Below are 27,599 nucleotides of genomic sequence, written 5' to 3'. Positions count from 1 at the left end.
AACTGAAAAATAACGCTTTTCATTTAGTTAAAATGGTTAATATTAAAAAGTTCTTACATTTCTTTCATGTAGTATTTTACTCAAGGTTCGACACTTAATATTTTTTAAATATACTTAATAAGTACATATCTACTTGAAAAATACCTAAATACTTATTCTAGAACAAATGGACATCATTTGAAACAAAACTACGAAACATAGAGAATGGCCTTAACGAGCATCATTCTGTGGTGGAAGAGATCAAAAGGTCTATGGACCAGATTGTAGAACAGTCGCAAGAGGTCCATCCTCCATTGAAGAGGCCTAAACCTGTCTTCAAAGAGAAGATCAGGGACTTCAAAGTGGTTGGAGATGAGCCACCAAGAATGCATAAGAAAATCAACATGTCTTACTGCCCTATATTGCAGACCTCCAAGACTGATGTGCAGGTAATATGATGTACTCTTGTGTTTTTATAGTTAAAACTAGTCCCAAATATATCATAAAAAAATACTATCATAAAAATTACACAAATTATCTATTACCTATCTGCATAGATTTGATTTTTTTTCCAGATGCTATCATTGTATGACAGAATCATGTTTGATGACATAGATGGTGGGGTGTGGAAGCAGGGGTGGAACATAGAGTACAAAGACAACCAGTGGAGCAGTAAGAACAAACTTAGGGTGTTTATTGTACCACACTCTCACAATGATCCTGGTATGTTGTTTTTAATATTAAAACCTCATTTAACCATTCCAAATCATTATTTTTTAAATATATCACTTTTGCTTTGCTCACGCTCTAACACATATTATGTTTCCATTATCTAAATATGTATTATTTATTCTTTTTTATTCTATTTAAGAATTTAGACTTTTATAAGCATAAATTCATGCTCATAAGCATTTATAAGTGCATGAAAGTATTTCTACATTTTCAACAAAATTTTGTTACTACTAATTCTATTTAAAATTACAATAACACTGCAGATGCCTGCAATTCTGTTCCCCTGAGGAATTTCGTAATAATCTGGTTTTATTCTTTATCTACATTATAAAGGGAACCTTTGTGCAGCTTTCTTGATCCAAGACTTTGATCAGACAGGACTGTTATTATTATTTAGGTACTCACACTTGTTTCTTGAGTCAGATGTGTCATACTTTGGCTTTAGCTACGTAAGAGCATGGTTAAGGCCCTTGTAAGCAAGTCTTTATATCACAAACAAACACCAAAAATCAAATCAGATAACAATGTTAGAAAAAGTTACCAAACAATCAATCTTTCAGGATGGATCAAGACGTTCGAGAACTATTACAAATCTCAAACAAGAGCCATATTTACAAACATGATGGAAAAGCTGAAGGAGGGTGTAGGCAGGAAGTTCATCTGGGCGGAAACCAGCTACTTGTCGCTCTGGTGGACTTCTGATGCAACCAATAAAGAAAAAGAAACATTCAAAAGGTATCTTATTACTAAGAATAAAATTTAAGAATTATAATCAACTAGATGATGTCCACAACTTTGTCAGTGTTTATTTAAGCTTTATAAAAAATTCAGAAAATCCCTTCGTTTTTCCAGGATAAAAAGTATCCTATGCCCATCTCCGGGATACAAGCTATCTCTGTGAATTCCATCAAAATGAGTTAAATAAAAATCAAAATTTAAAAATACCATTGGAACTTGTAAATTTTCCGGAATTATACATAGCCTATGTCGGCCTCTGGGATGGAAGCTATCCTTGTATCTTTCTTCATAATCGATGGGGCCATGAAATTGTAACAGACAAGACACTTTTGCATTTGTAATATTAGGTAGTATGGATGGATAAGATTAATTAATATTATTAATATTATTGTAATTTGTTTTAGTTTATTGAACTCAGGACAAATAGAAATCGTAACCGGCGGATGGGTTATGAACGACGAAGCAAATAGCCACTGGTTATCAATCGCCCAACAGTTGACAACTGGTCACCAATGGTTGATCGAGAACCTTGGTTATATACCCAAGAATGGTTGGGCCATTGACCCATTTGGCCATTCAAGTGGCCAGCCCTACTTGCTCAAGTTGACTGGCTTGGAAAATTCTGTGATACAACGGGTGCACTATAGAGTGAAGAAGGAACTTGCCTTACATAGACAGTTAGAGTTCAAATGGAGGCAATTATGGGGTAAGTTTTCTAGTTACTAGTGGTGAAAGGGAAGGTCAAAAGCATCAGAGCAGGTAGCAGATCGCCAATGAGATAGATGGATCGAAAAAAAAACTTATAACACAATTGTGAAAGAAAGGGAAGTATCTAACTATGTGGAGATAGATTTTCGAGCAAGTCACAGCTAAAATTACTGCAACCAGTCTGTCTAGACTGTAGCGCCTAAGAAAAAGAAGAACAATGTAAGAACTTTTTGTCATGACTTGCTTGCAGCTGGTATTTAAAGTTAACCGTGCCTACTTGCTCAAATTGACGAGCGCGAGGTACCAGTAATAGATACACCATTATATTTCAGTGTGTATAACAATAACAGCGTTGTTACACATCCTTTACTATTAACATTTTAATGGACATAGTTGTGAGAAAACATGCAATCTTTTGTAACCTGTAGGTAATCGTATTCAATCTACATCCAAACAGGAAGTTTTCAGTGACAACGATCTGAAACTGTTTAATAAGTTATTTATTGGTACACGGTCATTCAGAAAGTGGATAGGACACAAGTTTTTCATCACTGCCCTTGAATGAAAATCTTGTCCTTCACCTAAACAATCGTCTGCACTATATATCTCTATGGTCTGCACCATGTACTTACTGACGTCTGTCATTGCAACAAGATAACGTCAGCGTGAATATGAGTGATGGGACTCTTGGTTAGAACCTGAATTGACGATCTGTCAAATATTAGGTGAGGTAAACTCAAAGAAAAATAGGCGATTCATAGGCTACCTAGCCACGTTTTGTTACAACCTTATCATGAATTGTGATAACGGTTATAATCTAGTTACTCTGGTAATGCTCTGGTATAACTATGAGTCATGGTCTCTGTATTATAGACAACTTAAATTAATTAAATAAATACTTTCAGATGGTGTTGGGAAAACAGATATGTTTACACACATGATGCCTTTCTATTCATACGATGTACCGCACAGCTGTGGACCCGATCCGAAGGTACATATGTTTAATTTTAATTCAATCGATCTCATCTGGTTGTACCTGATGATGCAGTCTAAGATGGTAGTGGGCTAACCTAGAAGGCGTTGGGGTTATACCAGTCTGGACTTCTTTGGTCACGTTAACCAAGGAATATGCGGAAGAAGTCATCGCATTATTATTCCAAGAAAACTCATACCATTATGTGATTAATAGAAAGGATAACGCCCCTTAATAATGACGAAAACGACAGAGAAAGATCCGAGAAATATAGCTATTGCGGTTTGTCCCTTCACAGCATTTATCTCTGGTTAGATAGAGATAAGAGTTTAGGCGATAGTAAGAGAGCTGTTTATTAAATTAAGGTTGCAGCGCTGTGCGAGCTGAATTGAACTTTACTGTGTTGTAACAAGAGGCGTTATTTATTTAAATCTGAAAGGTACAAATAAGTATTCTCAATTCTCATACCAATACCAATACTCGGCCGGTTTTGGTGCTATCTATCGGTCATGTAAAAAGACCTATATACGTCTTTGTTGGTAGGCTGGTAACTAGCCACGACCGAAGCCTCCAAATATACGAAAAAAATCCAATATAAGAAAATATGGTCATTTTTGGAATTAATACATAATTATTTATAACATTAGGTTTGCTGCCAGTTTGACTTCAAAAGGTTACCAGGCAATGGGATAACATGTCCATGGGGTATACCACCAAGGAAAATCATACTGAAAAATGTTAATGAGAGGTAGGTTATCTATCTATACATAATAAAACGGTTCCATGAATTATTGACAGACAAAACTGCGGATGCATTTTATAGTGCACTAAAAATAAATTCTTTAAATTGTGTAAAGCCTTGAGGATAGTAATTGATAGTAGTAGATAAGAAAGTAATACAGTACATTGGGTTAAATAAAGGTCTTAAACCACAAAAACTTTACGAGCGGTTTAATTTTAATTTTATTCTATAGCACGCACGTCAGTTTAAACTTTCCTTTCGGTGGTAAGAAAACGACAACTTTATGCTGATTTTTTTTCCACGCACATGCAAACTGAAACCTTCGGCGGTGCTCTCACTAGATTACAATATGGGGTTATTCAAGGGGTGGAACAACCAATGCCCGAAAGGCTGGCATTGGCCTTGGCGGTTCCTCTGGTGCTGCAAATGTTCACGAGCGGCGGTAATTACTTAACATCAAGTGACCCGCGTCACCTGATGTCCGTTTGCTCGCTATTTTTTTTTTAAACTTATGAATCACATCGTTTGGATGTTTTAGATCTTCGATGATACTAGACCAGTGGCGCAAAAAGGCTCAGTTGTATCGCAGTAACGTATTGATGTTCCCCCTGGGAGACGACTTCCGGTACGACCGCGCGAACGAGTGGGACAACCAGTACCAGAACTACGAGATGATCATAGACTATATCAACAACAAGGACGATTGGAACACTGAGGTAAGTACAATAATAGCGGTCGAATACTGAAAGGTGCTCGATAGATACCTCGTAGGATCTTTTTGTTATAAAAGTGTCAAAGACCCTTTTTCTCTGAAATTCAAAATTGTTTATTTTCGGTAACTTTGTTAACAATAATCTGTAGGAGGTTGGAGCCTTGTTTTAGAGGTAGGAGAACTACCTCTGTGTCAGAAGACACTGCTCTTCCATAGCAATACAGTATTATCTTATCTAGTGTGTGTGAAATGGCATGAGGTGTCAAGTCAATACTGAATACTAAGACCTGTAATTGCTTTGTGTAAATTATAAGTTGCTAGTTTAACTCAATAAAAAGTTACAGCTTTTCAAAACCTATTTTCATATAAAAAGTCGCGTCATTAAAACCTGTAGCTTATGAGGGCACTTCCCATTGAACTACAATTTTGTTTGTCACAAAGGAAGGTTTTGTGGCACAAGTAAAGCGAAAAATTAATTTCAAATCCTTTGTGGAAATGTTATGCAACAAACTGGTATGAAGTTTGGTTGTTGTTGTTCTGGGCCCATCCCTGACTTCTACTGAGAGCAATTCTCTCAGAATGAAAAGGATTTAGACCTTATCCCACCACGGTGGTCAGGTGCGGATTGGCAGGTGGCAAACCTTTGGGAGCATTGTATAGAAGTGATTACGTAATAAAAGAGATCGCCCACCGCGACTTTTTGCAGCGATTCTGCTGTGTCACGATACAGTAGCATGCGTCGCTAGCCCGTGTATCGTTGCCCACGATTCTGTAATACGGCGGTGGCAGCGACAGTGGTGATAGTGAGATCTATAGAGTGAACTTTGACTTTGCTCAGGCTTAAGTTTCAGTTAAGACGAGACAGATTTATGTCAGTTACGCTGTCTCGTTGTAACAATATCTTAAGTCTGGGCAAAGTCAAAGTTCTATAGACATTAGCCAAGTCTTGTTGTATTCACATAGGTCCAATTTGGCACTCTACAAGACTACTTCAAAGCGGTACACGAAGAGATAAAACTATCCGACTTCCCGGTGCTGAGCGGTGACTTCTTCACTTACGCGGACCGCAACCAGCACTACTGGAGTGGCTACTATACTTCTAGACCTTTCTACAAGAACATGGATAGAGTTCTGTTGGCCTATGTTAGGTAAGAAATTTATTGAACCTCTGTAAATGTAGTTCAAATAGGAAATCAACTAAATTAATTGTAACGATATAATGTTCTTTATGTTTTGATGAGTATTTCTCGCTAGGGCTGCAGAAATAATAACATCTCAAGCGTGTTCGTCTCGCTCCGTGAGCTACATAACGTCGCTGCAGCTCCGGGACCGCGTGGAACAAGCCAGGCGCTCCTTGGCCCTGTTCCAGCATCACGACGGGGTCACTGGGACCTCGCGGGATGAGGTCCGAGAGGATTATGCTAAGAAGTAAGTCGTTAACATCGCAAGCGTGCTAGTCTCGCTATGTGAGCTACATAGCGTTGCTGCAGCTCCGGAACCACGTGGAACAAGCCAGGTGCTCCTTGGCCCTGTTCCAGCATCACGACGGGGTCACTGGGACCTCACGGGATGAGGTCAGAGAGGATTATGCTAAGAAGTAAGTCGTTAACATCGCAAGTGTGCTCATCTCGCTATGTGAGCCACATCACGTCGCTGCAGCTTCAGAACCGCGTTGACCAAGCCAGGCGCTCCTTGGCCCTGTTCCAGCATCACGACTGGGTCAGTCTCCTGAAACTTGTAATTTTCCACATACCGGAATTTTCGCTGTGCTATAATACTAAGCGAACATGTCATATTGCAGAATGCTCCAAGCCATCAAAAACAGCCAATCAGCGATCCAGCAAGCCGCGTACCACCTCCTCAAACAGCCCTCAATACTCGACCAAGTGCAAGACGACGTATATTTCGACGTAGACGACATCTGGCGGAGTCACGATGAGATTCCTTCACGGATAACCATCGCTCTGGATATCATGTCGCCTTCCAGACGTCTGTTGTTGTATAACGCGTTGCCCTTTAAGAGGACTGAAGTGTTGACTGTGTTTGTCTCTACGCCACATGTTGAGGTAAGACACCATTTTAAGGTCAAACACATATCAAAATACAAATCCTTTATTTTGCAGAACCATTATACCATGTTATTTTGTTTTAAATATTTGTTATTCAGTTTACATAAGAATCCAGGAGTCATTTGTCACATTCTTGAAACACAATATTGGGCTTAAGAAACTTAATGTCTTTTAGTAAGATCAGTTACATATTTTAATACCAACCGCATATTGTTATCTGAGATTGGTACTGATTCTGTTTACAACTAACTTCTGTTTTTAGAGTGTTCGCATCCTCTTCTTACTAATGCAATATGAAGAGGATAGACACAGTTTGATAGATTTAAATTTAATTTAAAGCTGTCAAACCTCGTGACTTTAGCTGCCAGTTGCGAGAGAATCAGTACCATTGTCTGTTAGAAAACTTTCTGCCCTGATCCAGCAAATTGACACTTTGCGGCATGTCTGCAGAATCTAGTACAAAATGTTTGAGCTGAGAGCCTTTTTGCTTCAGGATTTGTTCTGACAGACAATTTTCCAAAAAATCCTATCTGCCTTAAGGAAGAACATTTTTCAAACGTTCGTCGTCCATTTAAAAAGTTCAAATCCCATTTCAAAATGGTAAATTTGGACGATTCAAAAGCACTTGTAAAAGTTTTCTTGAATGAAAATATATTATTCTATTCAAAAATCTCTGAACTATTATACTCATTTTGACTCAGGTATTCGACCCTGAAGGCAACCCGATAATGGCGCAGATATCCCCTGTGGTGACCGGTGAGAAGAGGCTGGGCTTCGCGGCGAACAAGTTCCACCTGTCATTCCCTGTCACTGTCAACCCACTCGCTATCACTGTGTACACTGTGTCACTCAGGGACAACATGAGTATTAACAAGTAAGTCTATTGGCTGTACAGGGTGTGACCAGAACGCTAACAAAACGAAGATAGGTACAGATGATTACTGATAAGAGACCATTAAAAAACTACAATTTTTTTTTTTTTTAAATCCTGTATTTTAAAAGTTCACAATTTATTGCAAATAAAACATCTGACTGACGCTAGAGGCCAATTAAAGTTCCGTAAGTAAGTCACTCGAAGTCAATGCTGCGTTGTGGGTGGGGTATGCCCCGAGTTTTGGACGCCATACAATGCAGGTTTGAAAAATACTAAATCACTAAACTACAAGATAAGGGAAATGGAATGCTTTAGGAATAAGGTCCAGTTTTAAAAAACAACGGAAACTTGCAAGATAGCTAGTGAAAATTCTGTTGATTAAACAAAACTGAAATAGGAATCATAGTGCGAGCACAGTGGGTTTACAAAAACATAATTATGTATTATTTATGGAGGAAATTAAAATAAGAATCGCATCGGAATATTTGAAAGCGCGAGCGCAGCGAGTGCTTGATTTTGTAAATTGAAAGAAATCATTATTTGGTAGGTACACATCATACTCGCGCGTGCGCGTGTACAATGCAGAGTACTGGAACATAGAGCTGCCCAAGATGTTCGCGGTGGAGCCGAGCGCGCGCCTGACGGATGACGTCACGCTGCAGGCCGGCAAGAGTGCCCGCGTGCTGGCCACCAAGCACGGCCTGCTCAAGGCCGTCGTGTCGCCCGACGGCAAGACCACGCCCGTCCATATGGACTTTGTGCAGTAAGTTTTTTTTTGGAACCCTCGTAGCTTTAGTTTTGAGTTTACGTAATTAATTATCACCTCTATATCTTTCAAATCTAACAAATGTGATAAGCAAAAAGTGTACCATAGTACCTACTTTGAATAAATGATTTTGACTTTGACTTTATATCGTCACAAGATAGTCCTTGAAAGCCATCTCACCTGGCGGTAAGTGATGATGCAGTCCAGGATAAAACCGGACTAACTTAGAAGGGGTATGGTAGTTTTACTATATCAGTTACTACAGTTTTATTTCCGTATCGTCTGTAGTCCCGCTGTACACTCGAATCAGGGATCAGAATATGTATGAGACCATCTCACAAGACGAGGTTATTGAGTTGAAACAGTTTCGATCTAGGGAGGGATCTTCGACATCGTCATACTATCAGATCGTCTTAATACCTTGAAGTTATCATAATTTAACATATCTGATTTGTCCATATTAATATTATAAATGCGAAACTGGGTCTGCTAAGTTTTCACGGTTCATCGATTCAAAAGATTTTTACCTTTGCTAAAGAGAGCTTGCATCCCAGAGATCGACATAGGCTATTTTGTCCTGGAAAACGGAATAAATCCCTTGGGGTTTTCAAAAACCCTACAACCACGCGGTGGAAGTCGCGGGCATCATCTAGTTGATAATAATAAATTAAAATCCAATAATATCTATTTCAGTCGTAATAGAATTTATTACCTACAGATATGACACGCAAAAAAGTCAAGACAACAACAGCGGTGCGTATCTATTCATTCCCGATGGGCCGGCCACACCGTTCAATGCGGACGCGTTCCCTGAAATTGTCATCACGGAAGGGCCTTTCAGGGCTACGCTGTATTCTGGCCTTATGAGCCCGAAGAATGCAGAAATTGTTCTTGCTGTAAGTACTTCTTTCAGTATTTTCTTTTTTAGGGTTCCATACTTAAAACGAAAAATTAACCCTTATAGGATCACTTTGTTGTCTATCTGTAGAAAACCTATAGGGTACTTCCGGTCCCGTTGACCTGGAATCATGAACTTTGGTAAGTCTTATAGCACAAGTAAAGGAAAAAAAACCGTGAATATGTGGTTACATCATAAAAAAAATTAAAATGTGTTTACTGAAAAAAATAACTAACTAAAAACTAACTAAAAAACTTCATAGTCGCTGATCGTTCTTTTGTGTTGGGGAAAGTACGCAGAGAAACTTTCAGCTTTTATAAAATAACGAAGATCTAGCACGCGCTGAATCTTAGTCCAATAAGAGTATTTTCAATTCTTTAGTTCGTAATGGTCAAGCCTTAATAACCTCCATTAATTCCAGATCTCCATATACAACAACCCGTCGCTACCCCACAGCGAGGTGGAGATCAGCAACACCTTCCTCATCGACCCAGCGGTGGACGACCTCGAACTGGCCATGAGATTCTCCACCGCAATCAAGAACGGTGATGTCTTCTACACTGACATCAATGGCATGCAGGTTAGTGTTGAGAGCATAACAACAGCAGTAGTAACTAATAGCAGTATTATTTTTTTACCAGGTCGGGTTCACTTGGCCACGTGAACCGATACATATCGTCTTCCACGGCACTCGCATCACTTATAAGGCCACTTAGTCAATACCGAGAAATAAACTCCATAACTTTTTTTTTTTGGAGAGAGAGAAAGAGAGTGCGAGAGAGAGAGAGATGAGAGTTTGCTTTTATAAGTTATGGGCCGCAGCGCTGTGCGATACATACTTTTTGTTCGATGACAACACAACAGCAGGTGCGGATACAGAAGGTCGATCGATGAATCCCCTACCCCCAGACTTGAAGCAAAAATTTCAAAGTTATTGGAAAAAGATATAACAGATAGAAGGTATATAATTAATGCTATAGGGATTATATTCTTTCCAATTGTTTTTGGTATTAGTGAGATGTTGCAAATCCCGGTAAAAACGACACGATTTCCTTATTATTACTCATTAGCTTTTGTAAAATAGTATAAATTTAACAGATGATAAAGCGCCGTCACTTCGAGAAGATTCCTTTACAAGCAAACTTCTATCCGCTGCCCGCCGCGACGTACATAGAAGACGATACCTTGCGACTCACGCTACTCACCTCCACGCCTTTGGGTATGGCTGCCTTGCAATCTGGACAAATCGAGGTAAGTTCCAAAACCACTTTGAAATTAATAGCGTGGAATGCTTTGGGTAATTTTGGGCAGTTTTGGGTGGTTTACGGGGAATTCAAGAGACGGCACTTTGAGGAAATACCCTTAAATCGAACTTTTCGCTTCCTGTCGCTAGTTTACGTCCATACCTTTGGGTATGACTGCCTTGCAGTCATCACTAGCAACACGCACTGTTCGAAGATTTTGGTCTTCCAAGTACTGAGAAATTTCGGACGAGAATACATCTCGATACTTTCCATTATGATGATATATTTATATGATATTTTTATTTGTACTAGAAAGTTGTAACATGTAACAATAAAGAGAAAAAGAAAGAAAAAATGGACAGGAAAGCACTTATCTCTATAAGAGATATACCAGTGACCCTTGGCAGTGCGAGAGGTTGTAAAGTGAGTAGAATAGGTACAACAACGATGGAAAGTATTCATGAAAGAAGCTTAATAGATATTGTGTTATATTATGTAATATACAAGTATTTATATATTAAAATAGGCTTACAAAATGATGATGATGATGAATAATGTTGATTTTCCACGCAGGTGATGCAAGACCGGCGGTTAAGTCGCGACGACAATCGAGGCATGAGCCAGGGCGTGCTCGACAACGTGCGCACGCGACACACCTTCAAACTGATCGTGGAGCAAGCCAACAACCCTTGCACGGTACGTACACACACTATACTGCTGTGATAGCCTAGTGGTTAGAACGTCCGGCTCCTAATCGGAAGTCGGGGGTTTAATCCCGGGCACTTACCTCTGACTTTACAGTTATGTGCATTTTTAAGCAATTAAATATCACTTGCTTTGAGGGTGAAGGAAAACATCGTGAGGAAACCTGCATGCCTGAGAGTTCTCCATGTACTCAAAGGTGTGTGAAGTCAGCGTGGCAAACTATGGCCTAAACCCTTCTAAATGATACTGCTGTGCGGGCCTTTGCAGTTTGGGCCGAATTAGCTATAGCCAGGAGGCGCACATGGCAACTAGTGCTGCGGTGTAGCATTTCTAGCTGGTGTTTCGACAGCAATCTTGGCTTAGGGTCCGGCGGCTTGTTGTTTTATCCATTGGTCTGCGCCGTACGGGCGATAGATTCCTCATCGTGCGCGGAGACGATGTCGGGTCCGGTGATACTCGTGTCGTCTTTCTGGCTTCCGTTTTCCCCGCCAATTATAATATTGAGACCTTAAAAAGAAGGTAAATAGGCACCTCATAGGTGCGCTCCACCTAAGGCTGCATTTACAACTATTTGGTCTGGTGTACTTGTAAATGTTTATTGTCCAATTATATTGTTTCAGCCTAAATCGGCCGAGCAAGCGAGTGGGCAGCTAACATTGGGAGCACATGTATCTCAACAACTACTATTGCAACCCTTAATTACGATGCACTACACGGCCAACGAGAATTCCCCGCGCCCCGCCTACTCACGAGCATTATTCAGCGCTTCTGATATCGTGCTGGCGTCCTACCACTCACATATAACTGCTAAGGTTAGAGAGAGACCAATTTTCTCATCCAATTTTTATATTGGGTGGGAACCCACCAAGTCGAGAAGTGAATAGGCATCTTCTAGGCAAGCGCGCTCCATCTTAGGCTGCATCATCACTTGCCAGTAGGTCTGATTGCAGAAAAACGCTAGTCTATAAATTAAAAAAGAGACAGAGAAAAAGGATTTAAGTTGAAATTTTATAACTTAAGGAAATTCCATTTAATTTTTATTTAGTACTTACTCAACATGTTACGTGAAAGTATCAAACTCCGATAGAATTTCCTTTATGGTGATTAAAAGTTAGTGGTGTATGTATAAGTATTTTCTTTTATCGATAAAATATATTCATTTTTACGGTACTTGTCGCTTCCTATACAATTTTTGTTTCCTAGATATAAATATTTTTAATTGTAGAACAAGGAGGGGTCGACGTCGGCCGGTATGGGCATGACGCTGCAACGAGTGCACCTCGACACGTGCTACGGCGACCGCGCCGTCGCGCAGGCCTACCCCACTGGAGACGGACAGGTAAACACAATAGTGCGTCCAAATTACAGTCCGACAAGGCTCTTTTGGCGCGTGCCCAAAATCGGAACTAAAGCCGCCATCTATAGAAGTGCACTTGTTGATAGTTCGCTGTGTCGGGATAAAGCGACAACTGCGCCCTCACTCAAGTGCCAAAAGAGCCTTGTCGGACTGTAACAATAGGATGGACTTTCCGCCATATGACGTCTTAGCTTGAAACGGAACTTAGAAAAACGTTTTTTAATTCCACAGATACCACTGACAGACTTAGTGGACGTACCACCAGACGGCGTATTTGAGAGCTCCCTGACCTTCGTCACGATCGGCAATCCTCTACCCGAGGGGCTGCTCACTCTGTGCCCCATGGAGATACGATCCGTTTTCATCAACCAGACGTTAAAGCGCAATTGAATACTCCCACGGGTATACTAAAGGCTTGGGCAGATACAACGCGCGTCGGTACGCAATAATACGAAAGGCAGCATGCAAAAACTATGCTATACTGGTGGAATATTTAACCACAGTTTGTTCTCATTACCCTCGTGAGTTATCCGAACATCAACTGTACCAGAAGCGGGAGAGATCCGTTTTCATCAATCAGACGACTGAATACTCCCATGGAAACGCTTAAGGCTTGGGCAGATACAACGCGCGTCGGAAACCCATAATATGAAAGGGAGTGTTGCACATTGCTACAGACTGCAGGGTGACCGGTTAAATGTCACTATTCTGCTAAGGCATTGTAAGTGTATTTTTCAGATGCTATCAAACTAACTCTAATATTTTTGAGTAAAAATGACTCATATTTGAATAAATTAACATTTTATGTTTTCCAGAAAAATCAGGCATTTATTACTTAAAAAGTTTAATAAAAATCATTCTGTCAATCATTTCATTTTTGAGTTATCGAAACTACACCAGTATCGTAAGGTGTAGTAGTGATAAGAAAGCGTTGAACTGGTAAAGAGTAGAAGTCATTTTATCTCGCATCCCAAAAATATAATTAAAGAACTGGCAAACAAAATACTTTTGATCAAAATACTTTTTTTCTTTAATCCACCCACTGAATACAAATATGAACTCATTTTCAATCAAAATGGCGTATAACTGCACCGAAATTGAGTCTAAAATTGATGATTTCGATTACTATAAATACAAACTTAAACTCATTTCTTAAAACTGCTAAAATTGAGTCCAATGTTCGTGATTTTGATCAAAACAGTATAATAACATCATCACAACATATAATATCATCAACAATAAAATCAGTTTTTTTACTCCTATAAAATTTTATTTCGTGCAATTACACTGTTTGGTTCGCCAGCGTCCCATACTATGGGAATTCAAATCTGTTAGATTGTGAATATTTTGTTATCATTATTGTAAATATTTGTAATATTACAAGTCAAGTTACTCATTCGTGCTAATTAACGTTATAAGATTTTCTGTCCTCTTTTACGTTATTGGTAGTAGGTACAAAACGCACAATATTCTAATATATCTATACCGATACTCAGTAGATTTTTAATTCAATGCACTTTTGAAATAATTCAAGAACCGGTTTTATTGAATGTTATCTTTATATGTATTAACTTTAAATATAGGTTTACCACTTCACTGCGACGACTCGTGGTGTTGAATAATGGCATTTTACATAGATATGTTACTCAAACTCAAAGCATTTTTTCAAAACTAGAGGATGCCCGCGACTGCGTCCGCGTGGATGTAGGTTATTGAAGATCCCGTGGGAACTGTTTGGTTTTCCGGGATAAAAAGTCGTCTATGTCAATAACATGGACGCAAGCTACCTCGGTACCAAATTTCATACAAATCGGTAGAGCGGATGGGTCTTTAGGAATCCCGTGGGACCTCTTTGATTATCCTGGTTAAAAAGTAGCCTATGTCCGTCCCCGGGATATAAGCTAACTCTGTACCAAATTTTGTCAGAATCTGTTAAACTGTTGGGACGTGAAAAGGTAGCAGACAGACAGACAGACAGATACACTTTCGCATTTATAATATTAGTATGGATGTATACTTTTTGACTGTCAGTTGTTGAATTTGTAAGCTAATGATGTAGGTAATGGTGATAAAATGAATCAGGTAAACTTACGTAGCGTATAAAATTCATGCTCAGTGGTGACTTGATGAGGCACACAGAAGACAGAAAAGGAAGGAGAGTAAAAGAGAAAGTAAAAAAGAGAGTCGTAGTTTTAAGTCTCGTCTCATGTAACATCAATGGTTTTACGTCAACTACTTATCACCCTATACTTAACGAGCCGTCTCGGTGAAATGGTATACCTATACAGTTTTACGATCCAGTCCAGTAGGTATAGAATAAAAAATGTGTTTAAATATTATAGTCAATGTAGATTTATGGCAGCTTTATATTAAGACAGCTAATGGCGACAGCAGTGCTGCAATGCCAGCGCTCATGTGCGTAACACTGTCCAGTTGCGCCAATCACTTGCGACTTATGGCCAAAATTAGCCAATCTATCCGTAATCTGTCGATACATTACTTACGGCCACAAAATCAATCTTATCTGTAATCTGTCGATAAGTTACTTAGCAACGTTGTTATTCGTCAAAAATGATTTGGCCTTTTGACAAAAACAACGTTGCTAAATAACTTATCGACAAGTTAAAGATAGGTTGAGCATTAATTTTGGCCGTTAGAGACGTTGTAAATTGTCAAAAGATCCAAACAACAACGTCGCTAAGTAATCTAATGACGAATTACCACCGATTTGAGTATTTACAAGATTCGAAAAGTGTTTCAATTGCAGCTGGAAAAATAAAAGCCATATAAAAGCAATGTCCTTATTTCAAATTAGGTAAATTTTTTGACTTATTGCTTAGGTGTTGAGTTCTATTTTAGAGTAAAATAAATATTTATTGTTCTCATTTATTGTCGATGAGAAGATGTCCTTAATATAAATATTTTGCTATCATTAATAAACTTTATGTTCAAGTGCTAAGGTTTATAATAAACTGAAATTGTTGATATTATAAAACTTTTTTCCACATTTCGTAATAAGAAACAGATGTGTATATGTGTACAAACCTGGCCACTTGAGCGATCTCATTTTGTTCGTGATCAGTCATCTATACCTACTATCCTACATTAATGCGAATTACAGACAGGATTGATAAATTATTGATTTTGGTTGTTAATTAGTATTGTCTTAATCTAAAGGTCGATATACATTCTGCAGTTTAAAATTGGTTAATTACATTGTGCAGAATGTGTATCGGCATAAAACTTAAGCTAAAAGGTATATTTTTCATAATTTATGTAAAAAATAAATTTTGTGGTGTTAGGTATTTCATAAAACAAAATTATTTATGGTTTATTCTAACTATTGTGAGTTATTTTCGATCTCTAAATGTGATTTCAGGTGTTATAAAACTTTTGTTGCTTGTGTCTCGTAACATTGTTATATATACTTACATCATGCGTCCACTGTCCAAACTATAAATATTATGCTTTTATATAATATGTAATGTTATGTTAATGTCTGGACGCATCATAATAACAAAAATCTAATCAATTTTTTTATTATATGTATCGTTATTTATGTTAAGTATATGAGTTTATATATATTTTTTGATTACATGGCACTCAGTAAGAAATCTACAATATTTAAGATATTTTTCTGTATATACTGTACCTAACATTATCTTTTTAATTTGTAGTGTAATTATTTTCATATCTATTTTGTAAATAAAGAATTATTGAGATTAAACATACATATTGTTTTATTTTATTCATAGGCCTAGTTATATGACCGGTGCGACTGTTAAAGTTACGTTACGGTTAAACTTTGATCGGCAATAAGAACAAAATGCACAAGTCAGGGTCCTTTAGATCACACTTTTAACGGCTTTTGCACAAGTCACTGCACGGCACGATGAAATGGGGTGGAGACTCTCCGAGCGCCATATATTTCTATGGACCGTTTACTTAATCAACAACTCCACAAAGAACGATGCACGTTTTGCAGACGAACCCTTGACTATGTCGTCGGTGCCGCTATTTTAAGAGTTTTGAGATTACGATGTAGCTGCTGTTTGAAATAAGTATAAACTTGCTGACGACTCACGACATAACTTTCTATCTTTCTCTTAGAAGTAGATGAATCCAATATTTTTTTGCATCTCTTCCTTCCTCTTTAGGAAAGCAGGATTGCAAGAAGGTGCCGGCAATTAAATTCGAGACTTGATAAACGTGCGAACGTGAAGACTACTATTATCAAGGTTCATGAGTTTTTAAATAAAAAACGTCAATATTGTTAATCATATATTAATATAAGTAATTGATAAAAGCTTAGGTACATCATTAAAAAGCACTATTATATTACTAACCTATTCTTACTATAAAATCCAGCAAAGTAATTAAAAACTAACTAATGACTCGAATATCACAGCTAATTTTGTTACAATAATTTGTGAATATCAACATACTAGCATAACAGATTATATTAATTTGAACACATCCTAGTAATACCTATCATAATTTAACAATAATCATTACTAGTAAGCAAGAGCTGAAGGATTTTTAAATTACAGAACAAGATATATTATTTATACTGTGGGCAAAATCAACAAGTCATAAAACAAAACAATCGCTATTTAATAAATAATATCTAGGTCAATACAAGCATTGAAGAAAAAGTGTTAAATAATAATTAACAGATTCAAAATTCTTATATTAAAAATCTTATAAATAAAAATGCCCGTTTTTCAATTCGTTACATAGGCGTGCGTGTATTCATCCGATTGATACTTTGTTCAGTTGTTGTTGGGACTTGCGCGAAGGCTTCTTACAGTTCCATCAAGGTAAATGTATCGCATGCCGGACATTAGCTAGTGTTCTACAGAAATTGTTTTTGCTAGCCAAGCATACGAGTACAGAAATCAGAAAAAGTGCATACCTACCCAGAACGCAAGATCGAACTTTAGAAAGAGATAACGGTGTCGTAGAGCGTTGTCTCTGTCGTTGAGACCGACATAACGTCACATAGGTGTGAGTGACAGAGACGACGGTCTACGAAGCTGAAATCCCTTTCTAAAGTTCGATATAAGTACAATATTTCGTACCGGAAACTGTTTCATGAGATGTTGATGTCGCCGTTTTTTCCTTATTAATATATTATTATAATACTTTAGGGTTATTTTCGAGACGGTCATTAATTAGGTAGGTAGATTTTATTTTAATACACTTTCGTCATATAAATGTAGGTAGGTAATGTATCACACTAATATTACAAATGTATGTGTGTGTGTATGTTTGTTACTCTTTCACGCAAAAACTACTAGATTTGGCTGAAATTTGGAATGGAGATAGAAAATATCCTGCATTAGCACATAGGCTACTTTTTATTCCGGAAAATCAAAGAGTTCCCACGGGATTTCGAAAAACCGCAATCCAAGCGGGCGAAGTCGCGGCCATCGGCTAGTGTCTAATCTTTTTTCCGCTAGAAAAAATGCAGTTAAGCATCCCGCACAAAAGCGGGTATGTGGGACTCACTGGTAATGCTACAGCACTCTACAATCTAAACCAATATTTGACTGACCAAACTTCCTCTACAGGGTAAAATACTCAAGTTTACTCAAAATTATACATAGTACACTATCTACAACTTGGCTTTAATTGAATTTAAACTAATAACAGAGTTAGAACTACCAAAGTCTACAACAATTTTTGGTAATACTGATGTGATTAAGCTGCGACATTCTTCAATTTCCTCTGGAATGATTTCGTACGATATTTCATTTTCCCTGTGAAAAAAATAATAAATATTAGATATCTAAAATTATAGTATTTTTTTATTTTCAAATTATTGAGATTTTACTCATTTGTACAACGAAAAGAACTTTGGCGAAAGAAGAAACCTCTAAAAAGGGATTTTGTAACATAGGTTACAAAGACTTTATTAAGTTATACAATTAAGGCTGAAGTTCATTAGAAGCTACATAACCAACGGTTGGGTAACCAGCCAGTTACTTTCCAACCGTCGTTTAAATAACCGTTCAAATATTCATCACGTAAAAGTGTAGCATGGTTACTAAATCGGCCAAACACCATCTGTTCAAAGTTACGATACTGCTACGAACAAATGCTAAAAGGCAACGCATTAGATAAGACACGTTGCCATTACTATTCTGTGATATATATAACAAATATACAAAACAAAGATACAAAAAACTGTGACGCCTATATATCTCGTGTCACTCTTGGCAGAGCGGTCGTGGTCATCACGAAGCAACATCTTTGAGAGCAGATGTTATACGCCTCACTTCCTGCTGGCTGAGAGCCTGGTACACTCGTGCAAGGGACCGCCCACCGCAGACTTAATTTGGTCGGTCCATCGTATGAGTGACCTTCCTCGCTCTCTGGTGCCCTCAACCTTGCCCTGCACGACAAGACGCTCGATGGAGTTACCCTCACGCCGGGAAAAGTGTCCAAAGAATTTCAATATGCGACTCTATACGCCTATGTTTAGTCGTCGAGAGTTAGCTAATATGAAAATGGCTCACTCCTTATGCCTAGTGAGAGCCCCATAGGTCGCGAGTCCCTGTACACAGTTGGCGGCCGCCTCGAGGCTGAGGCAGTAGGGGTGACAGCGCGCGCTCTCCACTCGCTCCTGCACTAGCTTCAGCAACTGAATATGCGAGCATTTCTTACACTGCAAACAAAATGTTACCTTATCCTCCATACCAATATTATAAATGCGAAAATGTGTCTGTCTGTCTGCTACCTTTCCACGGCCACACTTTATTTATTTTTATTTTATTTGCAATTATAATATGGATTATTTCGCAAGTATAATATGGATCTTTCTTACCTGCATCATAACATCCACACAAGTTGCCAGAGTAGTTAACGCAGGCAGTATGGTCCATTGCAATAAATACTGGAGCGCCTGGTCTGACCCCGGTCTAAATGTGCCCGTGTCTGTTACGATTTTGTTCTCTATACAATACTGCAGGGCTTTGTCAAATTTCTGAAAAGAAGCATGTAGGTATATAACTATAAAATATTATAAAATACAAAAAAAAAATGCGAATTGTGAGTGTAGGCATACGGCACACGTGCGTGCATGAGTGCGGTCGTGCGTGCGCGCTTGTTTTTAAATGTGCGTGTGTGTGTGTGTGTGTGTGTGTGTGTGTGTGTGTGTGTGTGTGTGTGTGTGTGTGTGTGTGTGTGTGTGTGTGTGTGTGCAATTCGCTTTGCTTTTTATTGATGGTTAAATTTTAACGGTAACCGTAACCATACTTTAATCTGACAAATTAAAGTTAAAATAAGAGATAGATACTATTATCTTTATACAAAATATTAGTTTTTAACAACATGTGCATTGTGCATGTTGTTAAAAACTATTTTACACTGACGCAAAAGTGAAAATTTAAAACTTACCAAGTCTTCAGTCTTTTCTAAATGGAAGAATTCGTGTCTCAACAATTTTCTCAGACGGTGGTAGTCTGCAGACAATTGGTCTAAAAAGAGTTTTAGTAAATTATAGGACCGAAAGCCAATTAAATGGAAAAATACGCGAGTTATCTCCCGATCTATATCCATTATTCATACCTACTAATATAGTGGCATCGGCAAAATTCGCTAGCGCAGAAAAGCGCAACCTAATGCCGACTAAAACCGAAACACCAATGAAATACAGACCGTATTGCTTGACGTTAAGATTTTAAACACAAGAACGACAGAGATTCGTGCTAACTCACTCATAATTCGCGCGTAAAACATGGCGCGTAGACAACCACCAATAGCGAACGGACACGTGTATGATGGGACATACAACAAAGTGATCCTATAAGGGTTCCGTTTTTCCTTTTGACGTACGGAACCCTAAAAATAAGATTTCTGCGCAGGTACATCGGCGTAACTTTAAAAACTGGTAGTACTGTACCTTTACTAACTTCGCGTGCACGCACAACGGCGTACACGACAGCGGGCGGGATCAAGCAGTGCAGCACGGGGTTCACGTACAGCTGCAGTTGGATGATAGGTATTGCGTTCACCATCGTTTCCGCTCTCAGAATGTGACCTGCAACAATTATTTGAAGGAATGCCCACACATGACGGTCACTGCATGCAGAATTGCCAAAGAATTACAAACTGTAAAGGATCAACACCTCTTAATGAAAATATTACAATAAAACTTAAAGCTAGCCTTATCTAATTATTACTATACAAATCATGCCCGCGTGGAATGGTGCCAAGTATACTGGCTGCATTTCCGCGTTGGACAGCCAGGCTGATCCGTTGCGCAAAAAATGAGCCAGCCCTTCTGTCGCCCGATGAGGCTATTAAACGCGGTGAAATGTCTCGTAAAATTTTTTTTGCACTAAGACTCCATGGCCCCAGGGTCTCCACGGCAAACGGAACAAAAATGTAACTTTCAAAAATGTAACATCTCTTTAATTTCATAGTCAGACTCTGACTTTATGAGCTCGCTTCATCGAAGCCATAACTCATTGGTGGGTAGAACCTAAAACAACTTTATCTGTGTGTGTCATTTTTTTCTCCTAACTACAACTCAGTCCGCAGAAAAACCGCACACTTCCGCATTGACATACTTATGTGATTAATGATTATCTAGCAACAATTAAATTTCGTATTATAAAGATATGAATATTGAATAATGCTTATGCCATTAAGATATTAAAATTAAAACTTTTTATCGTACGCAGCTGTGCATGATAAACGGATCATTAACTGATAAAAATAGTACGCACTACGCATTTTAGGTCCTAACTGAGTACCTATTCAAAGTTTATGACCAGCGACCACGCATTTTAGAATCGTATGTTGATGATAATATATCAGAAACCTAACCGCAAGGTCACAGGTTTCAACTCATCGTATGAACGATGCGCGAATTTATAAGTAACGAACAGACAGACAAATAATATTTTTAATATTTTATTATAATAATTGCTTTAAAACTTTCATCTAAATAATACTAATTGATAAGCAATAGTTTATGTAAAATGTTAGGTTTAGTTAAGTACTTTTCCTCATATAGTTTTATCAGTAACTTACTCTATTAAAATTATGCCTAAATCGCGAGATGTATAACTGTGTTATCTTATCGGTTGATAACAGACTTTGATTTGATATGCTAACTTTGTACTTATCGGTTAATCAGCAAAATACTATGTAAGGTAGGCCTTTCGATTGATATAAATGATAAATTAAAATTTTGCTGTCCTTTTGTTAATCCATATCCACACTAATATTAAAAATACGAAATCTGTATGTCTGTTATCTTTTCATTACGGACATAGCTTGCAATCTGGGAGTTTTTATACTGCATAATCAAGTCGTACCTACCACAGGATTATTAAAACCCTAAATCCCCATGGATGAAGTCGCGGGCAGTCTTACAAAGAATATTCCGTTGAACATCGCAGTTCACGTCCAACGGTACGCTGGGAATCAGCCAAAGCTTCCCATCATTGTCTAGTAATCATCTTCTTGTATACGACCAGTATTCTCTCCATACTACCCTTTGTGCCATTTTATATACGCTTATAATCTAAAAAAAAATGTTTAAATGTTCTTACCCTTCATTTTCCGTTGCACATCGCAGTTGACGTCCATCGGTACACTGGGAACGAGCCGAAGCTTCCCATCCTTGTCTAGCGTGATCATATTCTTGTGTACGACCAGTATTCTCTCCACACTGCCCTTTATGTCATTTTCGAACACTGACGCTCCGAGGTTTTGTAATACTTCTATTAGCCATTCCACTTTCTTTAAAACCTTAAAGAAAAGTTTCAAGATAGATAATAATCAACCAAGGTAACAGACCACCATGTTTTGAAGCAATTTTGAAGATCGTAGCCTTACCACCGCTCCAAAGGCATCGATTCTGATTAGTTATTAGTTTATAGAGATTCCTGATGATTCCTGTTGATTTACCTGATCAAATGTCAAAGCCTCATTCTTCATCAAACTCTCCATAAGGACGATTGCCAACAGATTAGTAATAGTGACAACTGTGATCTCCTGTTGCAACGTCACTATATAATCTGCTATATCCTGAACCATATCCACTTGTTTTGCAGTCAATTGTTGCAAGTCCAGAGGTTTCAAGGTTTCGGAGCGAGCGGACGCGTCAACGGACTGATCGCTCGACTGATCCAGATATTCCTTGATCGATATCGGATCGCCCAGATTGATGTAAATGTTGCCAAAGTGATCGTTTAGCCTGTGGAGAGATTTCAGGAGTCCCTGTAACGGGATTTTAATGATACGATATGTGCCCCGACAAAATATATAATGCAAACGTATACGAATTAAAGAAGACAAGTACCTATATAACTACACTTGCGAACAATCTAAGGCGCCATCTCCACGGACGACAGTATCGCGGCGATAATCTCGCCATGTCACAAAATTCGATAAAAACGCTATAAATAAATATCCAATCCTATGGCCTATAAAAAAGGCCAATGCTATCCAACCCAAAACGCTATAAAGGCTAATCTCCACAGGGTGATAATAACAGGGCGAAACTATCGCCGCGTTATTATCGTCCTGTGGAGATTGGCCCTAGCATTTGTATCGAATTTTGTCACACGGCGAGACTATCGGCGCAATTCTCTTGTCCGTGGAGATGGCGCCTTAGACTCATATTCTAAGAGTATGTTGATGTATACTTTAAAATACCTAACATGCATTTCGAAGTATTTGAGAAGGAGTCTTTTGCAATGACCAGTTGTTTTTTTTTTTCTCTCGTCTGGCTTTACACTGATTAGCCAATGTCAAGTTTGTAGTTAGTTATTTACAAGTTAGGTAAACTATATGTATAAGTATGGACTTCGTCTGTGCCGGCGCCCACCAACATATACGCGGCGCCCCTTTAGAGCGCTTCCCAGTCAGTTCCACCACCAATAAACACCAGCAGAACACAAAAACCGGCCACTTCTAACAAAAAAACACTCCAAAATGTCACAACACGCGCGCCAGCAAACGCCACCACAGACGAAGTCCTGACCAATTGTTATACATGTTGTATAATGTATAGACTAGTCCTCTTACTGAAGTAATCTACTACTTACCCCAGTGGTCTCTTTTGGTTTGGGGACTCCCAGGTGTTCGTACGCGAACAAGCTCTGTTCCACCACACGGTCGTAGCTGATGTTAATGGGAACCAGTGTGATGTCTGTCACTTCGCGAGCAAAGTACGGGACCAGCGTCATTGACAGCATGCCTACCAATCAAAGAAAAAAAAAATACGGTCATCATTATCATCATCATCATCATCGTACGTCCTCTTCAAAATGAAGTTTTCCTGTACATGTCCTAAAAAATTTCTCATACCATACTTAGGAGGCAGACTCTTATTGCCCCTGCTTCTGGTTCCTTTTAGAAATAACTCGACGGGCGCGCCATGCTTCGCGATCAGGCTTCGCACGTAATGCCGCAGCGTCGCCGCGTATAGAGCCGCTCCTACTAACGTTTATAGTAAATGGATCAGAAGTATCTCTTACCATACTTAGGAGGCAGACTCTTATTGCTCCTGCTTCTAGTTCCTTCTAGAAATAACTCGACGGGCGCGCCATGCTTCGCGATCAGGCTTCGCACGTAATGCCGCAGCGTCGCCGCGTATAGAGCCGCTCCTACTAACGTTTATAGTAAATGGATCAGAAGTATCTCTTACCATACTTAGGAGGCAGACTCTTATTGCTCCTGCTTCTAGTTCCTTCTAGAAAGAACTCGACGGGCGCGCCATGCTTCGCAACCAGGGTTCGCACGTAATGCCGTAGCGTGGCCGCGTACAGAGGCGCTCCTACCAACGTTCGCCGAATGTAGAAGGCGCCTGTTTCTCTCATGGTTTGACCGACCACAGCCATTGAATAGAAATCTAATGAAAACATTGACTCTAAGGTTGAGATCTATAAAGCCCACTTTGACTTTGCTCAGACTTAACACTGTTAAAACGAGACAGCGTTATGTCGCTCGCATAAATCTGTCTTGTTTTATCTGAAACTTAAGTCTGAGCAAAGTCAAGGTGCGCTTTATAGATCTGAGCCTAATATTATCCTGTTCAAATTATAACAAAAAGGAGTGGCAGGGGTACCTCTTAACTTTTCAGAGTTATGTTTCTTGAACGAAGGCTAAGCCCTTATTCTGAGAGGAAAGCCGTGCTCATTAGTGAGCCGGCGATGGGCGCACGCCACACGCCTACGCGACTACAACGCGATTCGGCCACGTCCAGTGTAACAATGTAACTACTAATAATAATAATTAAAGAGGTTCGTGATTCGCATTGTAGTCGCGTATAAACACGTATAGATTCGCGTCATGGACGCGTCCCCTTTCAGCGTTCAAGGCGCGTAAGTGTAGTTGTAGCTTTATAAGAAGCTAGGTTTTAGTATTGTCCATAACACCTATACTTCTATACTTATTTATAAAGAGGTAAAGTTTGTAAGTTTGTTTGTAAGAAGTAGTCTGGAACAACAGAACCGATTTTAAAAATTCTTTCACCAGTAAAAAGCTACGCTCTTCCTGAGTGTCTTAGGCTATATTTTATTTACAAGCACCCCTTGAAGCAGGAGCGGGTCACTAGTCATTTATAATTCAACATTTCAAGATTTTGACCTTAGCATATCAATATAAAAATGCGTAACCTTGGTAACTTCTAGTATGGTTTAAAGTTCACACACTTAAGTCTTCAAACAAACGGATTTATTTACATAAGTAAATAAATAAGGATCAAAATAGGCATTGCACATAATTACCACTATAGTTAAGTACATAATTACATGTTTTTGTAAACTTGCCAACTATGTTTTATGATGTGTTGAAATGTAAGTTATACCTAGGTAGGTACCGTATTAAAATTTTTATAACACTGTAAGAGAGTCTTGATTGCAACTTATTTAACAAAATAACTATAAAAACAATAGCCATTAAAACATACCCATTCCTGCAGCAACAGCTGGTAAAGAGATGTCATAGTGATAGCACAGATATGTCATGAGACAAAAGTCAGCATAGCTTCTGTGTGTTGGCAGGAATAATACTGGATTCTTTCCCATCATTGACTTTAACTACAACAATTAAATGTTATCTAGTTAATCAAAGTGCTACTATTTTGTATGTATGTTTGTGTTCTATGTAATTTGTATGTGAGTAGGTACATAATGTCTAATTGTGTCAATGTTAATTAGCAAATTTTACATATTTATATCATTTATTATGTATTATATATAATAGATGCAATAACTGAATACTTTGTATGTGTTATGTTAGACCCTTGATCTCTGTTATTATCATTAACTGCGAATAGAGAACTTAATAATAATAATTTGTTAAAATTCAGCAAGCACTAAGTATCTAAAAAAGGGTTAAAATTCATCTATCAATGCAAAAATTGCTCCAGACCATAGAGTGAGAGTGAGGGGACTCTCGGTTTGATCCTGAATGGACGATATGTGAAATATTTAGCGTGGGTGACGTGTAATCAAAGAAAAATAGGTGAATAAGCTTCCTAGCATCAAATGTAACATTTGATTCCAGCTGCCAGTGACTTCAAGGTCTCTACGTTTTTTTTTAAAGAATATTAGACATGCCAATTGCTAGCCATGACTAAACCCCCTTTTTCCCCTCCAATTAAGGTGAATTTGTTACAAGTTCCCTATCGTGAACTGTGTCCATACTAACATAAATTCAAAAGTATCTCAGATAGACTGGCTGTCTGTTACCTTTTCAAAGTACATGCTTCTAACTGCATTTCAATGACACAGAAATATGGCATAGGCTACTTACTAGGTCAGAAAATCAATCAAGAGAAAGGACAGGATTTAATAAAAATCTTTTTGAATTCTCTGAATCCACATTGACAGTCACAGGCATCAACTAGTAGTTAATAAGTCTAAATCTTTGTAACTAACGCACTCTAGCTAACACAGCTTTTAAGGCATTATATGAATACTAAGCATGTATTCTTTAGATACTGATTTGTAAATATACATGTAAAAAAAGTGCTGTGCATTATTCCAACAAGATGTTATATCCATGGATCTGATTTTGGACAAGCTATACCTAGACCATTGGTTCATACTTTTTAAGGTACCTTATTTTCATTATAAGGTCTAAACTCATAACTTACCTTCAATACTGCAGGCTCATTGACAAATACACCTATTTTCATCATGAAGCAGATCTTGAGAAACACAATGCCCAACCATCTCATAACGTGTTTTTTATCATCCATTGCAATCTCTTCCAAATAGTCCAAGACCTCTTTTTTCAACTGTTCTTTACGAACACCAGTTCGTATGCTTTCCTAAAATTTTTTGGGATGAAAAGATTTAAAAAACTACTACTTTTAACTCATTGAAAATTGACAACTTACCAATCCTAAACTTAACATTTTATTTCCTAACTAAATAAGTAGTATTTCTTAAATTTAAAACCCCAGAAACGATTGGTAAGATTTAAGTACTTGGGTACCTACCTATTTGCATCAAAGTTAACTAATTATTACTATGTATTTTTTTTTTTAAATGAAGAGTTGGGTTCTTACCGCCTCAAGAAATGCATCGATGTACACAGAATCGGCAACCACTTTTTTTAATTCTTGTGGAACGTAATATTTATCGAGGGTTAACGTTTTTAAAGGTTTCCATGTTCTTGTCATAAATTTTACTATTCCAAATTGTGTGTTCCTTGGTTTCAATATATCTGTGAAGTTCACGATTGCACTCATTGTTGTTTTTATTTATTTTAACTGTAAATTCAAATACTCTTCAATCGTTTTTATTATGTATTCATATTTTAATAGCGTTTATTCATTGATCACAATTATTTACGTGAATTAGTAGGTATATCGAATTCAATGATCGAGTTCGATGGAATGTAGTGAAAATGGTGTAATGCACAATTTAAAATTTTTTAACTGATTTTAATATTTACAGGCAAAAGTACATAAATTAAATTTTAAATTATTTGCGACAATTTGCGACGCGATTACCCATGCTGTCGAGAAACGTCAATTGAATTGAGAATTTGAGCGAGAATTTGACAGCCGACAGATGATTGACAAACTACAAAGTGTTTCCACTCTACAGTTTACGATTTCGGGCCTGC

The 27,599-nt window shown here is 38.1% G+C and overlaps 2 protein-coding genes across 5 annotated transcripts in view; one reads left to right on the top strand and one right to left on the bottom strand.

The window, feature by feature from the left end:
- LOC123875010 (alpha-mannosidase 2) overlaps positions 1-27,599 on the top strand; it is a 33,979-nt gene that overhangs the window by 327 nt on the left and 6,053 nt on the right. The window contains exons 2-21 of one of the 2 annotated variants that reach the window (XM_045920630.1): positions 162-428; positions 555-702; positions 1,272-1,446; positions 1,854-2,155; positions 3,063-3,148; positions 3,778-3,878; positions 4,411-4,588; positions 5,548-5,732; positions 5,839-6,012; positions 6,386-6,650; positions 7,355-7,527; positions 8,075-8,290; positions 9,012-9,189; positions 9,613-9,771; positions 10,290-10,442; positions 11,009-11,131; positions 11,761-11,952; positions 12,366-12,479; positions 12,729-12,899; positions 17,447-17,452. In XM_045920630.1, coding sequence (XP_045776586.1) covers positions 162-428; positions 555-702; positions 1,272-1,446; positions 1,854-2,155; positions 3,063-3,148; positions 3,778-3,878; positions 4,411-4,588; positions 5,548-5,732; positions 5,839-6,012; positions 6,386-6,650; positions 7,355-7,527; positions 8,075-8,290; positions 9,012-9,189; positions 9,613-9,771; positions 10,290-10,442; positions 11,009-11,131; positions 11,761-11,952; positions 12,366-12,479; positions 12,729-12,887 — 3,348 coding nt within the window. In that variant the 3' untranslated portion in view covers positions 12,888-12,899; positions 17,447-17,452. Of the gene's footprint in view, positions 1-161; positions 429-554; positions 703-1,271; positions 1,447-1,853; positions 2,156-3,062; positions 3,149-3,777; positions 3,879-4,410; positions 4,589-5,547; positions 5,733-5,838; positions 6,013-6,385; positions 6,651-7,354; positions 7,528-8,074; positions 8,291-9,011; positions 9,190-9,612; positions 9,772-10,289; positions 10,443-11,008; positions 11,132-11,760; positions 11,953-12,365; positions 12,480-12,728; positions 14,213-17,446; positions 17,453-27,599 lie in introns of those variants that run through there. The other variant, XM_045920629.1, reaches the window with a different exon arrangement.
- LOC123875025 (dihydroxyacetone phosphate acyltransferase) lies at positions 141-27,517 on the bottom strand. Of its 3 annotated transcripts, XM_045920661.1 has the most exons (14): positions 27,037-27,517; positions 26,620-26,796; positions 25,429-25,558; positions 24,166-24,369; positions 23,564-23,715; positions 22,422-22,733; positions 22,064-22,262; positions 20,404-20,541; positions 19,899-19,978; positions 19,327-19,485; positions 19,019-19,167; positions 18,112-18,259; positions 4,124-4,127; positions 141-151 (listed from the first exon to the last, which is right to left on the bottom strand). In XM_045920661.1, exons 1-12 carry the CDS (start codon positions 27,217-27,219, stop codon positions 18,115-18,117), a joined length of 2,028 nt encoding a protein of 675 aa, XP_045776617.1. In that variant the 5' UTR covers positions 27,220-27,517; the 3' UTR covers positions 141-151; positions 4,124-4,127; positions 18,112-18,114. The 3 variants fall into 3 exon arrangements, with proteins under 3 accessions (XP_045776617.1, XP_045776619.1, XP_045776618.1); XM_045920663.1 differs by lacking the exons at positions 141-151; positions 4,124-4,127 and adding an exon at positions 5,412-5,510 and having other exon boundaries at positions 18,151-18,259; XM_045920662.1 differs by lacking the exons at positions 141-151; positions 4,124-4,127 and having other exon boundaries at positions 17,955-18,259; positions 27,037-27,240; positions 27,484-27,499.

Source organism: Maniola jurtina, chromosome 19 (assembly GCF_905333055.1).
Source record: "Maniola jurtina chromosome 19, ilManJurt1.1, whole genome shotgun sequence".
In the NCBI taxonomy this organism is placed as follows: domain Eukaryota; kingdom Metazoa; phylum Arthropoda; class Insecta; order Lepidoptera; family Nymphalidae; genus Maniola; species Maniola jurtina.
Note: the sequence above shows the minus strand (reverse complement) of the source record. Positions and strands in the feature narration are given on the sequence as shown.